The sequence below is a fragment of the Acanthochromis polyacanthus genome, chromosome 21, assembly GCF_021347895.1.
Source record: "Acanthochromis polyacanthus isolate Apoly-LR-REF ecotype Palm Island chromosome 21, KAUST_Apoly_ChrSc, whole genome shotgun sequence".
Taxonomy (NCBI): Eukaryota; Metazoa; Chordata; class Actinopteri; family Pomacentridae; genus Acanthochromis; species Acanthochromis polyacanthus.
Genome location: NC_067133.1, coordinates 24,547,119 through 24,564,843, shown reverse-complemented (window position 1 = coordinate 24,564,843; position 17,725 = coordinate 24,547,119). Strand labels below are relative to the sequence as shown.

At 40.1% G+C, this 17,725-nt stretch overlaps 1 protein-coding gene across 1 annotated transcript; it reads right to left on the bottom strand.

Annotated features, from left to right (window-relative positions):
- Positions 1 to 43: 43 nt before the first annotated feature.
- gys1 (glycogen synthase 1 (muscle)) lies at positions 44 to 16,018 on the bottom strand. The gene is made up of 16 exons (XM_022207486.2): positions 15,818 to 16,018; positions 13,810 to 13,928; positions 12,904 to 13,085; positions 8,294 to 8,485; positions 7,904 to 8,089; positions 6,359 to 6,503; positions 6,058 to 6,175; positions 5,772 to 5,892; positions 5,581 to 5,687; positions 5,436 to 5,495; positions 4,305 to 4,497; positions 2,598 to 2,724; positions 2,417 to 2,512; positions 2,157 to 2,320; positions 1,469 to 1,549; positions 44 to 1,383 (listed from the first exon to the last, which is right to left on the bottom strand). Exons 2-16 carry the CDS (start codon positions 13,925 to 13,927, stop codon positions 1,138 to 1,140), a joined length of 2,136 nt encoding a protein of 711 aa, XP_022063178.1. The 5' UTR covers position 13,928; positions 15,818 to 16,018; the 3' UTR covers positions 44 to 1,137.
- Between the last annotated feature and the right edge of the window lie 1,707 nt (positions 16,019 to 17,725).

Genomic DNA, 17,725 nt, shown 5'->3' with positions numbered 1-17,725 from the left:
TGTAAAACACTAACAGCTGTGTATATATATATATATACATATATATATTTGTTCAATTTTATTATAAGTTCATCTGGTGCAAGATCGGAGCAAATGATACAACTCTTACAGGGAGTAGTGAGTAAACGCCTGGTAAAACCTTTTTCCACATATTAAAGATGTCCTCTAGCTCCTTCTGTAGCCCTTTCTCTTAGATTTGCCACCTCAAAAAACAGATACCATCTCAGAACACAGTCCTGTTTTTTCCACCTTGTTTCCTTTCACAAATAAATACAAGAAAACTGAGATTAAACCATCTCCACACACACACACACACACTGTAGGAGTATGAGGTTGTTCACCAGCAATCATCACTGACACAATAAGGCACAGAAACGAAATGAAAAACACACACCTGCTGATGCTATTCTCAAAAGGACAGAATTTTTTTTTCTGATGGTACCTGTGCATGTGTGTGTTCTGCGTCTTATTTCCATTCTGGGAAGTTTTGCAGTAAACAACACATATGAAAGAAAGAAAGAGGCTACAACAAGGTGGACAATTGTGTTTGAAACACTGTATCGTCAAAAGAAGTGAGACACAAGAACAGATGCCGACTCTAATGTCTTTACGTGAGACTTTTCAAAGGAAAAAATTCTGCTTTAAATGCATTAAGATGACAAGCTGGTAGAAAGGAGGGTTTTGTTGTATTCCCTGATCTGACTCACCTTTGAATTAAGTATAAAACCCATTTCCAGAGACTTATAATAATCCTGTTAGTTTTTCCAATGCTTTAGACCTATGTTATCCAGTGTTAGTACACTATACAATCCAGCAATCCTGATTTTTTTCTTCAGATTGAGCTGTCACTCTTTCTTAGCTGCTACATTTATCCCCTAAAGCATATCACTGGCTGCACTGCTGGTGTAACTGAAACAATGCCGAAACTGACGGATATTTGTAAAAAGTCTGAGGTACACACAGGTTGGGAAGACACTGACAGTGATACAATTTTTCACAACATGCCGATATCAAATTCATTGGGTGTACTCACACAACTGCACTTATTTGCAAGTACATGGATGACTTCAACGACTGCCACAGATAAAGTTTCACTAGTGAGGTGTAGCATGTACTGTATGTGTGCGTGGGCCCATCTTAGTTTTTCTCGCTTCCATCACCATCACTGCTCTCGTTGGCTCCGTTGGCAGCAGACGGTTTGTTTTTGAACGGCATGGAGTAGGGCTGACGGATGTTCACTCGGTCCTTTTCTGCCTCCAGATCCTCGTCATAGCGCTCGTCTTCGTCATTGTCTTCGGCCTCGCTGTGACGGGGGGAGGAGTGGCGGGACAGAGCCGGAGATGGGGGCACCGAAGCTGGTCGGGGGTAACGGAAACCTGTAGTCTGAGGACCAGAACGAAACATTAGAATCTCAAGATGATGAAACTGAAACGACCTCACTTCCATAAACGCAATTAAGTTAACTCACCGATGTGGGATCATGAGGTTCATACAGGTAGGTGTCAGGGAAGGCTTTAGCCAAGGCCATATGACGGGCAGATATGTAATACTAACGCAGAATAGAAGGGAAAAAAAAAGAATTAACTCTGAAGTTGTTGCATTAGCAAACAAGAAAATCACTCAAGGAGCGCAGTACTGTGCCAAGGCTGCTCAGTCGTATCATTTCCGAGGGCCGAAATCTTTAATAAAAATGGCCATGCAGTGAGCACAGGCATGTGTGATGCATGTGAACATTATGTACAGATACTGACCTAGATATGTAGTTGGTGGCAGGAATTGATGGGACTCCGAAACATCCACACAATTTAATCAATTGTTCCATGTATGATTTCCGACATAAGTCCCGATAAGCCGGCAGCGATTGATTTGTAGTAGGATCGCAATCCGCGTTCACTGGTTGTCATAGTTACAGTGACGTGTGTAGCTATGTCGCAACGATACATAAATCCGTGTATCCACACTATAAGCCACATCACTGCCAAAATCTAATCAGTTGGCTCTTGAGTCATTTCTGATCTTCTCTGAAAATTTCATCCAAATCCATTGGTTTGTTTTTGAGTAATGTTGCGAACAGACAAATGTACTCTGATCGTCAAATAACTCTGTCACGTTCCTTGGCGGAGGAACAAGTCCCTGTATGGGGTCTGTTATCTCACCTTGCCGAGGTATCTCCAGTCCAAGAGGTCACTCAGGCGCTCAGTCCGGTTCCTTTGGATAATCCGCTGGCGCCGGCTCTGCTTGCAGAACTGGAACAGGAACGAAGTGAGCTGGTTACACGACTCGTCGACCCCCCGGAACCGCCGATCCAGGATGTAAATGCCTGCAAAAGGCATGATGTGCTCATCTTTTTGGAAAACAACTAACATGTTTTGAGAATCAAGGAGAAATTTAGACGATAGTACGTAAAGACGCGCACCATAGGCTGTTGGGTCTGTTATGTGCTCCTCCATGAAACAGCCGAACCCCGACAGGTTGGTAGAGATTGAAGGAATTCCCATGACAGTGCACTCAGCTGATAATGACATAAACGGTGAAGCCTGATGAGGATTTTCATCCACACATCATACAGACACAATATCCATATGCGTGATCTCTACCTGGTGTGTAGCCCCAAGGCTCATAGTAAGAGGGGAAGACGCCGAGGTGGCATCCTCTTACAAACTCCTCATAATCCATTGGAAGTAGAGGGGAGGTGGATGACAGGAACTCTGGATGAAAGATAATCTGATGGATGGAGATATTATTCAGTATCACAGATAGACAGTGTGAGGGCAAACAGTGTGAGCATCAAGCCGGATCAGTTCATATAAAATCAAGTAAATCTGACAAATTCAGAACTATTTTTTGTAGCATTTTACAGCCTTAATAACTTCATGCAGTACAGAAGAAAAAGAAGTTAAATTTTCAAGGATAAACAACACATTTGAATGCCACTGAAAACTACAACCAAGTCGGTTTTGCATCCACTTCAGGTCTCACAATCTCAAGCCAAAATGTCATTTTTGTTCTGCACAATTTTGTTTTCCTACAACAAACTTTGAGTATCAATATCATGGGATTATGTCATAATTTCATCATCAAAACTGCACCAATTGAATGTCTATAGCATAGACCCAGCAGAAACCCTACAAGAAAGCATAATTCACAGAAGAAAACTTTGAGAAGCTTTCAAAGGTTAAATCATCATGTGGGATTGGTGGTTGGTCAGAACACATTACAGCAAATGAAAAATCATATTTTTACCATTATTTTAATACCAGGATAATCTTGTAGACACAATTTATTCTGTGTTAAAATAACTTTATAATACCGACACATTTTGACACTTATAAAATGTAAAACTTGAGACTTATTAACTCAAAGAAATTAAAACCATAATCATTCCTGCTCAGTCATTATCCCAACTTGTAGAAAAGAAAAGATACCAAGATTCGACATCATCGCTGTTGTTCACAATCCAGTATTGTAAACAGAGCAACAGAACAAACTGACAAAACAAGAACCAAACACACAGAGTAGAATCCGAAAAACTCTCAAAGAAGCTCTGGATGCGACAAATTTTCTTTTTTCACTGTGATTTGTCCAACCCATTATATAAAACATGTCAACACCAATATTTTTTCTCATTTTCACATTCATAAGCTACATTTGCAAGTATTATAATAAAACTATATTAGAAAATAGTTTTGACATGGAAAGAATCATGGCTATAAGACAAGCCTAGTGTCAACATGCAAGTGAAAATGAGACCATTTTATATGCTGTAACTTGCTTTGATAAAACAACTAAATGAAATTAATTTGGCTGCAATTATTAACAGAGCTCAAATGGGATTTTTTGTTATGACCTTGATATAAGCAGTTGAGTCCTCAAAAACTGTGGAGAAAATAATGTAAATGAAAAATATACTTCGAGGGCTTTCAACACTGGAGATATTCACATTATGATGAAAGTTATTGTGCAACAAAAATAGCTGATTCTTTTAGGTTTAGGTGAGTAGCACTGATCAATTATTTACGGAATGACCCAGCTCCACTTCATAACAACAACATGATGTATTTTACAAGTCACCCAATGGACTGATAGGTGCAGCAGACCCATGAATCATGGAGACTCTTGCAGTTTCTGCCCAAATAAACATTTTACACACGACTAGCTAAGCATAGATACAACTACTGTCACAGACCAAGTGTTAAAAAACATGAATACAACCTGACTGATTAATAAAATCACCCCCAAAAGGCAAGAAGACATTTTCCTTGGAGCGAGGGCCAGAATTTTTAGTAGTTTCTCCCATTACCTACCTTGACTCGGTCCGCTGAGCTGTTGAAAAGGCCGATGCGGCGGACGCAGTTGAGAATTGGGTCGCTGCTGTCCTCCAGCATGTTGTGGGTACAGATCGGAGGCTGGCACTGTCTCTGAGTCGCAAAAATGGCACGCTTCATCATGGTGAAATCCTCCTTGTCCAGCATCTTCGACACATCTGGCAGCTGCCCACTAAACAAAAGAGTTAAAGGTGAAAAGAAACATTTACAGTTGGAGGCTTGATCTGCTGGGATCTTACATGCAAGTTATGTGATTGTGCCCCTATCAAAAACAAGAATATTAGGTTTTAAACAGCATTTTTGCATAGAATCTCAAGCTAGCTATATCTGGGTGAAAAGGGAAAAATCCGTGTATGGATAACGCTGCATTTTTACCAATTTTAAGGTTTAAACCAAAAAAGCCTTTTCCCATTTTGAAGCTACCGGCAGAACCGGAAATCAAAGTCAGAGCTCGTGGCGACTTGACTTTACTTCTCTGTCCTACGTCCTGGAGTCCCAAACTCTGCATCACGTACTCTGAAAACACTGAAGACATGTTTGTTTTATTCAGAGGGAGTAGGCGCATCACATTGAGAGCTCATGATCTCAGTGTGAAAAAAATTGCTGTAATAGTCCAAGTAAGTATGTTTAAGTATTAAAATGTAAATAACTCTATGTGGATGAAGCGGAATGTTCATAGGACTGATCGGTGGCATGATGAGTTAGACTGTGGTTTCTAATTTTATCGTTGGTTACATCATTTCCAATCCTCACTGTTCATAAAAATACATGTTTTTTTTATGTCGCCAGCACATTTCTTTTTACCGTCTGTAGGTGATATTTACATGGATACAGACTTTAATAAGGAGTGATACTTTTTGTTTTTGAAATTAAATTTTTAAATAAAAAAAACAAAAAACAAACGATTATTTATTTTTTCTCATTTTATTTTGAAACGAAAAAACTAATGAGCGAACCATACACGGATTGAAAACCTCTGTATTTTGCTTGTTAACAGTAAATTTTTATTCGGCAGGTGATTCTTGCTGGCTTTCTATTTGGTGGAGATAAAAGACATGTCATTCCACATCTTACAGATTCCATGAGGTAAACTGAAAAAGGGCAACTTACACTAGAAGAGACTCATAGAGCTTCTTTCCGAAACGTTCCTTCACAGTATGAGCTGTATCCCTGTCAATAAAGACAAGGTGAACCACTTTTCCATTTTAAAAACGTCTAAAAGTGATTTAGATGCTCGATTTTGTTGAAACCTCACCAGAGCTGCTTCCTGACTGCTTGGCCTTTCAGCGTCTCCACATTGAAGTTGTTTGTCCGAGCAGGCATGATGAAGAACGCAATGACCGTCACATCGCTGTGGTTGACCTGTGACAGATCCAGAAACAGAGTTTTGCACACAACATTCCCCAATTCCTCCTCCAATCTGCTGACACAGCTTCACATACTTACTCTCAGTAGATAGTTGAGTCTGGCTAAAGCTTCCAAGAAGATGTCGGCTCCTTTGTTGGAGAATTCGTACCTTCCAGCTATGAAAAGGAACAAGCACTTGTCCAGGTTGAAGTCAAGGTGCCTGGAGTCAAAACAATAACTGTGCTGACCATTAAAAATTTACAATGCACACATTATTTCAACCTATTTTTTAAGTTTTTTTTTCAGAATTTGACTGTATTCTTGCTCTTCTGACTGAATTATTAAAGTTTTGATGGTGTTGCGATGTCGTGTTGTTTGTTCTGACCCGTAGAAGTGTCCCCTGACGAACTCTTGGATCCGATTTTTGCTCTGAGCATGGAGATTTTGAAACTCATGCACAGCTGAGAACTTTTTCACATTGAGACCGTTGGGAGTGACAACGTCTGTGTGCAATGGGGAGAGATAGAGGGGGTTTAATCAAAAACAGAGGCACAGAAATCAGTTCAACTTTGGAAACTCTACACTGAAAGCAGTGAAGAAGCACGCTGACTGATGATGATCGATTCTGGTGACCATCGGGGGTATTTTCTGAGTGCAACATCATACATGAATTCACTTTCACGCACCTGGTTTCCTCTTGAGCAGGTGTTCTGCCTCAATGGCTGTAATTTGTGACACTGTGGTAAAGACATGGGCACAATGTGCAGCCGCTCGCTCCAGACAGTAGCGATGGTAGATCTGTCTGTCGCCGGCTTCCTTATCTACATTAAACTGACACGACGAGATGCAAACAGGACAGAAAGATTGTGGAATAGTCAACAACAATACTCCATTACTATTCAAATAATAAAATCTGTCTGATTATGTGCCTTTTTTTAAATCAAATTCAACAACTGCATTTGTAACAAAAAAAAGCACTCAGAAAGCACAGTACTCCGCCAAGGCTGCTCCTTCCCCCATATGGCATTGTCAGAAAGACAACAATTTTTTTTTTAGAGATGCAGCATTTATTTTTATTAGTTATGGATGATGAGAAATCACGGCAACATAGAATGTGGCCATTTAACATAGATGCACCCACAAACAAAATGGCCTTGCTCTGAGCACAGGCGTGTGTTATGGATATATACGTTATATACCGCTACCAAATCGTATGACTTAAACATGTAGTGGGTGGCAGGAATTGATGGGACTCAGAAACACCCCCACAATTTAATCAATTGTTCCTTGTATCATTTCTGACAGATAAGTCCCAATAAATCCTCCTGCTGATGATCACATGATTATGTGATCAGTTGGTTGTTGTGTCATTTCTGACCTTGCCTGAAAATTGAATTGAAATCTGTTGGTCCATTTTTGAGTAATGTTGCAAACAGACAGACTTACTAACCAGCGGGAATCGCAACATAACATCGCCGCGTTCCTTGGCAGAGTAAAAAAAAAAAAAAAAAAAAAAACTAAGCGTAAAGTAAAAACTAGGGCTGGCCCGAATAATGGTTTTTGGTCTCCAGATATTTGGGCCCTATTAAAGACGAATATCTGAATATTCGTTCCGCCCCACGTCTGACAGGGGGTGGGGTGGGGGGTGGGGGTTATGGCGGAGACGGCCCGAAAATTCGGATCCATTCGTCTGGTCTCCCAGACGCAAATTTTGCACACTGCCTACGTTTTGTCTTCAGTTAAACTGAAGAATTCCCAAACAGCGGAGGTCTTCGGCATCTTGTCTTGTGTTTATGCAACGAAGTGAAACGTGATGTCAGAGTCGGCAGCCACCCGACCATTTGGGTGGTGGTAACAAACACGAATGGATAAGCCGAGATGAGCCGAACACGGTGGGATGAGCCGAAGTGGACCGAAGGCGAAGGGAAGAGACGAGCTCCGAATATTCCTATTTTCGTCTGGGAGGAGGAGGGGGTGATCACGCAGACATAAGTGTATACGTCATAGACATATTTGTACATGTTTATGTGATCACACAACGGGATGAGCCAATATGAGCCGATGTAGGCCGAAGGCGGAAGGAAGACAGTAACGCCGAATATTCGTTCTGCCTGGTAATGTCCCACCGGGGGGCGGGCCGAATATTCGGATACCAAAATTAATATCCGGATACCGCCGTAGCGAATGAATATTCGGATATTTGGGTCCAGCTCTAGTAAAAACACACATACCTCTGCAAGCTTGTTATAGAAATCCACATTTCCAGCACACAGGTAGCGTCCCAGCAGTGTGGCATGGGTGGTGAAGATGGTTGCAACAGGCAGCTGTCTGTGTCGACACAACACCAGGCCCAGACCGGCTAACCACTCGTGGAAATGGGCGACAACATGTGGAGGATCCTCGCTCTGGGCGACATACTGCAGGATTAAGGAACACAGGATCAGTATGAAGCAAAAGGTCAAACTGTGTATGTTTTCTACAGTTTTGCATGCATTTTATTTTTTAATTGTAAGATCCATTCACACTATGCACAGAGATTTAGATAATCATTTTTCTTTCTGCACATGAATTTCCAAATCCCAACAGTCTCAGCTCTGTGACATGTAGTTTTTGCTGCCGACCTCTCCAAGAAGCCAAGCTGTCAGGAAGCCAAACAACACGGCATCGTTGGCCTCACGGTCGAACCAGGGCACGCCGATGTCACAGAGTTCCCACAGCTCGCTCTTCCAGCGGTCCAGGGACCAGGCGGTGAAGGCAACGTCGATTAGAACAACATAAGGACTGCCCTCAATCAGCCAGCGGCCAAAATAGACCTGTAGGGACATGGAGAAGATATTTCTCTTTTTTTAATTATTACCTGAATTACATTTAGTGAGACGCATTAAAAGAGATGAAGTTGAATACTAACTCCTAGTTTTGACTTTATTTTACTTTTAAATACAGAATAATAAAAATAGTTTGATTGTATAACACTGAAAACCAAGATAAGCTCATTAAAGCTCAGATAACATAAGCTACACTAAGCCAAGAGGAGATATTATAAGATACGATATTCTTAACAAACAATCTACATAAATTGCGTTTCCTGCAATTGTTATTAAATATTAGTCTATCTTTTTTTTTAAATATTTTTTGTATTTTTTTCTGTTTTATTGCTTATTTATTGTAGGCTATCTACTGCCACCTTTCTCTTATCTGTCATTATATTCCTCTTTTATCCATGTTTTATTATTTTACCATTATTGATCATTTTATACTGTTCCTACTTATTTTCGCTGATTATTGTAATGAGCACCGCACTTTAATCCTGTGTAGTAACTTGACCATGCTTGTGGCCGACCTCTGCAAATGTAACTGTTTTTATGTTGTCTCGTGCTCTTTTTTCTTTTGTATGTACACTGTGCCTGTAGCCAGTAGCTCTGCTGTCCAAGACAAATTTCCTGAAAGGGACAATAAAGTTTATCTATCTATCTATCTATCTATCTATCTATCTATCTATAAGTTTTATCAATCCCTCATCAGTGATGTTCCCAAAGTGGTTTCCAATGAACAAATGTAAAAAAAAAAAAAAAGCAATTAGTGAACTAGATAAATAATGAAAAAAATTCAAACAAATGAATAAGATTCTAAGCATGCAATGTAACAAAATTACATGTACATAATAAGGTCAAAACCCTATGTCAGGTATGTCCAACTCATTTTAGTTCAGGGGCCACATTCAGCCCAATTTCATCTCAAGTGGGCCGGACCGATACAATCACAGCATAATAACCTATAAAAAAAAAATCACAACTCCAAATATCTGTGTAGGTTCTCATTCATCCAGGCCATGGTTATCCAAAGTTGTTTAAATCAATCCACTGGACTTTAAGAAAGTTCCCTGAAGACGTTTCAGCTCTCATCCAAGAGGTCAGGACTATTATTATACCAACAACCATCATACCATACTCCCAACGACCATCGCTGAGTAGTCAGACGGGTCTTGGTAATGGTGGTTGGAATAATAATACCCCTGAACACACTTCAGAGGTTTAAAAGCTCAGGCAACACCAACCACCACCAGAACTGAAGAAGCCTCTTGGATGAGAGGTAAAACATCTTCAAGGAACTTTCTTAAAGCCCAGTGTATTGATTTAAACAACTTTGCACAACTCCAATTCTTCCCTTTAATGCAAAACAGAAAATTCTGAAAATGTTCACATTTAAGGAATTATCTTTTTATAAAACATCATGAACAATTTGAAATTTCTTACAAAAAACTACATAAATCATTCACATATTACAACTTACAGATCACAGTGTATCTACAAAAGCACAAAAGATTCAGTCTCAGGTTTCCAGAACTGAACTATAGTATTTTATTTTATGATCAAAACAACAAGTTAGACAACAAAAAAAGATTAAAAAAACAACAAAAACAAGACAAAAATATTACAAAAATGAGATAAAATGACAAAAAATTTGACAAATGACACATAACAAAAAAGGACACAAAAAGATAAACAAAAAAGCTACAAATTGCCAAAAAAAAGTACAAACGACACAAAAACAACAAAAAACATGATAAATGAGAAACAAAAGAACAAAAACATGAGTCAGAGGAAAAAAGACAAAAACAGAAACAAGACAAAATATTCGAAAAATGAGACACAAAATGACAAAAGAGAAAGCACAAAAGCAAGACACAAAAAACGATAAAAGAACAATGAACAATCTAGTATTTCACTTTATGATCAAAACAATTTATCATGGTCTCGAAATTATTTTAAATATACTGTTTTACAAATTTGCAATTAAAGTCTTCTCTGTAATTTCCACACTTTACAAAGTTGTGCTGTGGGCCGGATTGAACCCTCTGGCCTGCAGGCTGTATGTTTGACACCCCTGCCCTATGTGGTTATTTATGGTGTGATTTTACCTGTGTAATTTACATAGTAGTGATTAAAAGCTTACAAAAATAGGAATTATTACTTTACATATTCCAAATACATCTAACTGATTATATGACATATAGGAGTTCTGTCAGATTAAACATGACAGAGTTTCTCTTGTGGACACATAATCACATTTAAGATAAGATGCCTTTATTATCAATATACATTAAAATACAGCATATTTAAAATGTAACTAAATTGGAAATGACTAGCTAAACTACTGGGCCTAAATGTCTTTTACGAAAAACTGAATTTCAGCTCCTCTAACTTTGTTCTGGCCTGTCGTGTGTGATTCAAGGTAAACCCAAAATGGCTGCACCGTCCCTTCAAAATAGCTCCACTACTACTCCTATCCTTGACCCACAGTTCCTCCCCGAGTGACACAGCACAAAGTGTTGAGGTATCAGTAATCTATTTCTGGATTGGGTCTGTGTGTGAGAGTAAGAGACAGCCAGACACCGATACGACCTCTAACCTTTGTGGGGAAATGTCACTGGGTTTCAGAGCTGTGGTCATGGCCAGAAAGAGGTGTTGAGGCTCTCTATTGGAGCACAAACTCACAATTCTCACTTCATAATGTCTCCAACTACGGTGAGGTGAACATATACAGTGGGTACGGAAAGTATTCAGACCCCTTGAAATTTTTCACTCTCTGTGTCATTGCAGCCATTTGCCAATATCAAAAAAGTTCATTTTATTTCTCATTAATGTACACTCAGCACCCCATCTTGACAAAAAGAAAAAAACTGAAATGTAGAAATTTTTGCAAATTTATTAAAAAAGAAAAACTGAAATATCACATGGTCATAAGTATTCAGACCCTGTGCTCAGTATTGAGTAGAAGCACCCTTTTCAGCTAGTACAGCCATGAGTCTTCTTGGGAATGACGCAATAAGTTTTTCACTCCTGGATTTGGGGATCCTCTGCCATTCTTCCTTGCAGATCCTCTCCAGTTCTGTCAGGTTGGATGGTGAACGTTGGTGGACAGCCATTTTAAGGTCTCTCCAGAGATGCTCAATTGGGTTTAGGTCAGGGCTGTGGCTGGGCCAGTCAAGAACGGTCACAGAGTTGTTCTGAAGCCACTCCTGTGTTATTTTAGCTGTGTGCTTAGGGTCATTGTCTTGTTGAAAGGTGAACCTTCGGCCCAGTCTGAGGTCCTGAGCACTCTGGAAGAGGTTTTCCTCCAGGATATCTCTGTACTTGGCCGCATTCATCCTTCCTTCAATTGCAACCAGTCGTCCTGTCCCTGCAGCTGAAAAACACCCCCACAACATGATGCTCCACCACCATGTTTCACTGTAGGGATTGTATTGGGCAGGTGATGAGCAGTGCCTGCTTTTCTTCACACATACCGCTTAGAATTAACACCAAAAAGTTCAATCTTGGTCTCATCAAACCAGAGAATCTTATTTCTCGTAGTCTGGGAGTCCTTCATGTGTTTTTTGGCAAACTCTATGCGGGCTTTCATGTGTCTTGCACTGAGGAGAGGCTTCTGTCAGGCCACTCTGCCATAAAGCCCCAATTGGCGGAGGGCTGCACTGATAGTTGACTTTGTGGAACTTTCTTCTATCTCCCGACTGCATCTGTGGAGCTCAGCCACAGTGATCTTTGGGTTCTTCTTTACCTCTCTCACCAAGGCTCTTCTCCCACGATTGCTCAGTTTGGCTGGACGGCCAGGTCTAGGAAGAGTTGTGGTGGTCCCAAACTTTCTCCATTTAAGGATTATGGAGGCCACTGTGCTCTTAGGAACCTTGAGTGCTGCAGAAATTCTTTTGTAACCTTGGCCAGATCTGTGCCTTGCCACAATTCTGTCTCTGAGCTCCTTGGGCAGTTCCTTCCACCTCATGATTCTCATTTGCTCTGACATGCACTGTGAGCTGTAAGGTCTTATACAGACAGGTGTGTGCCTTTCCTAATCAAGTCCAATCAGTTTAATTAAACACAGCTGGACTCCAATAAAGAAGCAGAACCATCTCCAGGAGGATCAGAAGAAATGGACAGCATGTGAGTTAAATATGAATGTCGCTGCAAAGGGTCTGAATACTTATGACCATGTGATATTTCAGTTTTTCTTTTTTAATAAATTTGCAAAAATTTCTACATTTCTGTTTTTTTTCTGTCAAGATGGGTTGCTGAGTGTACATTAATGAGAAATAAAATGAACTTTTTTGATGTTGGCAAATGGCTGCAATGACACAGTGAAAAATTTCAAGGGGTCTGAATACTTTCTGTATCCACTGTATATTCAACTTGGAGGTGGCTGTGCGTGTGTGTTTACTGTGTATGTGTGGTAGTACCTTACAGCCACTGGCGTTCATCTTGTCAATGGTTCGCTTCAGCGCGGGGTTGGGGGGCTCGATCAGCTCCACCTGAGTGCGCACATTGCTCTCCACGTAGGGACCCACCAGGAAATAGTTCTCTCCCCACTCCTCCGCGGTCAGACGGGCTTTGGTCTGGATGACGGTGTAGATGCCTCCGACTTCACACGTGCAGTAAACATGCCACACAAAGTCGAGACAAAGATATAATGTGATCCAAGCTGATTTATTTATATATATATATATATATATATATATATATATATATATATATATATATATATGTCACAGGCCAAATTAGAATCCAGGCAGATTTTAAATCCACCTAGGCAGAATTAGAATTTTGATTTTGCCTAGGCGAAATCAAAATCCTACCATGGTTGTTGTACGGATTTCAATCTTGATATATCAATAGCCTGTATATTAGAAAGAATAACCCTAACCCTAACCCTCTAACAGGATTTTGGTATGCAGTATATGAAAAAAAAAAAAACCCAGAAACTACTTGACAACATAATTTTTACCCTATTTTGCCAAGTGTTGAGGACAAAAGTTGACATTACTTCTAAAGTAATTATTTACCTTGTACCTAAAACCAAATTTCAAGGTACATAATTTTAGGGAAAACAAATAATTACATTAACAGAGCATATCATATTCAACAATTCTAAATTTCAACCTAGCCTAGGCGAAATCAAAATTCTAATTCTGCCTAGGCAGATTTAAAATCTGCCTGGATTCTAATTTGGCCTGTGACATATACATATGTGACAGACCACTTTTAGAAATTAGAGAGTAATTTTTAAAAAAAGTAAACCACATTAAAACATTTCTATGCTCTTTACCTACTTTCAAAAACTTTTAAGTAACATGCCAAACACTTGCCTTTGTTCGCAACCTCCCAGGCAATTTCAAAAAGAACAGCATCCTCCAACTCAAACTCTTCGTCCCACTCCTCCAGTCCCGACAGGGATGTGACAGACAGGCTGCGAGCCAGCGGCATTCTGGGTAAATATAGATGGAACACCTTACAAATGTGTGTACACAAACATGGCTGTCGTGCGATGAACGTACACTACCATTCAAAAGTTTAGGGTCACATAGAAATATCCTTATTTACAAAAGAAAAGCTTTTATTCTTTAATGAAGGTAACATTAAATTAATCTGAAATACAGTCGAGACATTGTTGATGTGGTAAATGACTATTCTAGCAGGAAACAGTGGATTTTAGTGGAACAAAGGGACACAGAGGAACATTTCCAGCAACCATTCCTCCTGTGTTCCAATGGTACACTGTGGTAGCTAATGGTGTTGAAACGCTAACTGATGATTAGAAAACCCTTGTGCGATTATGAATAAAAGTGTGAGCTTTCATGGCAAACATGAAATTGCCTGGTTGACCCCAAATTTTTGAACGTACTGTCTTTGCCAAAAAACTCTGACATAAAGAAACAAAACTGCTTTGTTTCAGATTTCTATCCAGAACACTGATTTTTAGACACATACTGAAGGATTTTAAGTATCAACTGGAGTTACTTTAAATAACAGCACCAGGTTAGCCACAAGTCTAACTGACACAGTTTGAAAAATGGAACATCCTCTTGACCAACTTTTAATCCAACATCAGGGAGCCACACACCCCTTATGTCATAACTTCTGTTGCGTCACACAACTGATGTAAATGCAACCTTTCTCAATTATCATACGATGCCTCTGATCCCGGAAATAAATTATTCACACATTCTAATTTCTTTGGTAACTTAGTAAGCTTAAAGTTTAGCTGCCGTCAAGGGAGTCGCTGCTTAGTAAACACAGTGAGGTGTTGAGTAATAAAACTAAAAGTGTGCAGTATTTGCTATCTGTACTATCTTAGAGAACCTTATTCTGGCTTCCCTCCAGTCTGGCTACATAACACAGACGTGCACAATATGCTGGGTATATACCCAGCTACATTTGTTTTATTTACAACAACTATACCACCGTGAGGGCCACTGAGACATTTACAAAGCACAGGAGTGCATTCCTCTAGGCTGAGTGTGCAAGTGAAAATACAACTTATGTTCAGTTCCTGCTTGCAGAAATGATGAAACCTCTTGAACAGACGAGGGAGTGGTGTGGGAAAGGATGCAGGGGTGTAGGCAGGCACACATCAGACATTAACTTGTTCCCACTGGGGCACATGTTGCTCCTGTGAAATGTTGGAATCAGGAAAAACTACAAAAATGAAGCAGTGCACCCCCAAGATTCCATCCATTCATCAACCCTTTCCACAACTACACACAGAAGTGTTTGCAGTGCACATGAAGGTGGTTTGATTTGAGGCCCAGATAAACCTGCACACCATTCTGATCCTTTTTTTTTGCATGAAGCGCATCAGATTCTGTATTTCTACAATAGTTATAGTTAGATATCTGGACAAGCGTCTGTTGGATGAAAGAGAGTTAAAATGTGAATCTGAAATAAGTTCAACTTTTCTTTGGGGACCCGCTTTGTTTGTATAAATCTGCTTCACTTTAAGGATGGAGCTAATGAAATCTCACATTAACCAGTTTTAAGACTAATGATCATCTTGACATCGCTCACGTCCCTTCAATGCATAATGTAGTTATTGTCCTACGGGCCCGCAGCTCTGAGGACAGACAGAAATAGACTCTCGTGTCCACAGACTGCAGGTAGCTTTATAAATCCAGCGGCTCCCTGGTGAACATGCTGCTGCTGCTTTCTCCATCGTCTATGTTTCTCTTGAGTTTCGAGGCGAACGTGACATGAAGCAGCTACTGCAACACAGCTGCGGAAACGCGTCTAGGACACCGCGTCCGGACGCGCAGTTCGAAGCGCAAAAGTAATCAAGTATTATGATGGTCGGAGTACAAAACAGAGATGTCTACTCACACTCCGGCGTTGTCCCAACTTCACGAAGATGAACCACGCATTGACAGCTGTCGCAGTCAATCCATGAAAAAGGAAAACAGAAGAGAGCGGGCAAAAGGGGGCGGCGGCTTCACTTAAATGTCAGCGATTCACGTTTGTTCCGTGCGCGCCGTGCCGTACGGACGGACGGGGTGGCCCTGTCTCAACATGCAGGAAGAAGGCTGCTTGGTGTGGGTGAGGCTTATTCATGAGCTTTACTCCTATTGGCCTCAGTCTCTTCTCTGCGTCCGCCTCTGTGCACAACGTGACGGGAACTGGGATTTGTCCTCAGTGGAGAGACGCGATTGGCTGAGGAGAGGTTAAAGGGAGCTGCGGTGGTTGGTGAATTATCATTTCATCCATACAAAACAGGGGAGTCATGGGCAACCGGGCAAGTTTTCTTTTCTTTTTTACTGTGAGGAGGGAGAAGAGCAGGAGTTATTTATAAGGTCTAAGGATCAGTGTTGAAAATACAACGTGACCAGTGACACGGAGTCTTCACCCTTTACATATCCCTGTGATCTGTCCTATATTAACCTAGAGAGATTTTTTCCACTGGTTGCCATTTGTCTGTACCCAAACCCCTGATCTTTACCTCTGAGGTGTACTGTGACCTCTGACCTTAGATCCCAGCACTATCTTCTAATCTGTGACCTCTATGTCTGTAGAAGGTGACAGAAAACACTAACGACTTTCAGGGATAAGAAAAACAAGCACACTGTGAGCATGCAGATTCATACATAAGGCATCTTTGTTTTCATATTGCCTTACTTTCTCGGGTTTCTAAGATATTAACCATGACACCTAATCATAGGATATGCTCAAAAATTAATTTTATTCAACTCTGAACTTAGTAAAGTATCATAATTGTATCAATTAAACATATGTAAACATTGAGAATCTGCCGTCTGGTAAACATGTACAGAAGCTTCCAAAATGGTATTTTACCAAAGAAGAACATGTCCTGAAGCCCAGGATACTTGACTGGAGAGTGGTGTGGATGGGATGGGGGGCAGGGAAACAAAACTCACCTTAATTTTTGCCTTGTCTGACAAAAAAAAAACCCAAAACATTATTCACTTGAATATCATACATGGAAAAAACAGAAAAAACATCATGTTACTTTTTTTAAACCTTTTTTCTACAGTCTATCAAACTCAGATATACCTGACATGTTTGTAATGTGGAGGTTTTTATCCAGAACTAAAATCTTGCTGACAAAAGACATGACCTATTAAAATCCAATGACTTATAAATGAATTAAAATTATTACATTAATCATTCGACCTGTCCAGGGTGTCCCCTGCCTTCGCCCGAGTCTGCTGGGATAGGCTCCAGCACCCCCCTCAACCCTAGTAAGGATAAAGCGGTGTAACTCCATTACATTAACGTATAGCTAACAAATCAGTGATGGTCAAGCAGATATTTGCCTGAAAGTCTACAGCAAGACTCCTAACTGGCACCAAATAATGGAAAGCATCACGCCTGTACTAGAATCCCTGCAGTAGCAACCTGCTAAACAGAGCATTGATTAAGGTTATCTTATAAAGTTAAGAATGGTTTTCCACTTGTGTACATTTCTAAACTTCTCATCCCCCATTTAACCTCTAGACCTCTTCATCAAAAGAACAGCTATTATGAACTTGGAAAGGATGATCTTGCCTTTGCAGTAGCAGCTTCATGTTGTTTTAAACTTGCTGTAAAAATATTCTTTACTTGATTTGATTTATTTTAAAATGAAACACAACTGCCTTGCCCATGCGATTATTGCCAAGTGAGCTCGCACACACAAAGAATCTGACATGGTAAATGGAGTCACGGTACTCAACAACAAGACAGTAAAGAATAAATATAAGATTACAATCTGAGAAATTCTAAAAAAATAAAAAG

Excerpts from the sequence above, each read along its gene's own strand:
- gys1 (XM_022207486.2), bottom strand. The coding sequence starts at position 13,927 with ATGCCGCTGGCTCGCAGCCTGTCTGTCACATCCCTGTCGGGACTGGAG. Across the intron at positions 6,176-6,358 it reads CCTGCTCAAGAGGAAACCAG|ACGTTGTCACTCCCAACGGT; the intron begins GTGCGTGAAAGT and ends CATTGCACACAG. Across the intron at positions 5,893-6,057 it reads GTCAGGGGACACTTCTACGG|GCACCTTGACTTCAACCTGG; the intron begins GTCAGAACAAAC and ends TTTTGACTCCAG.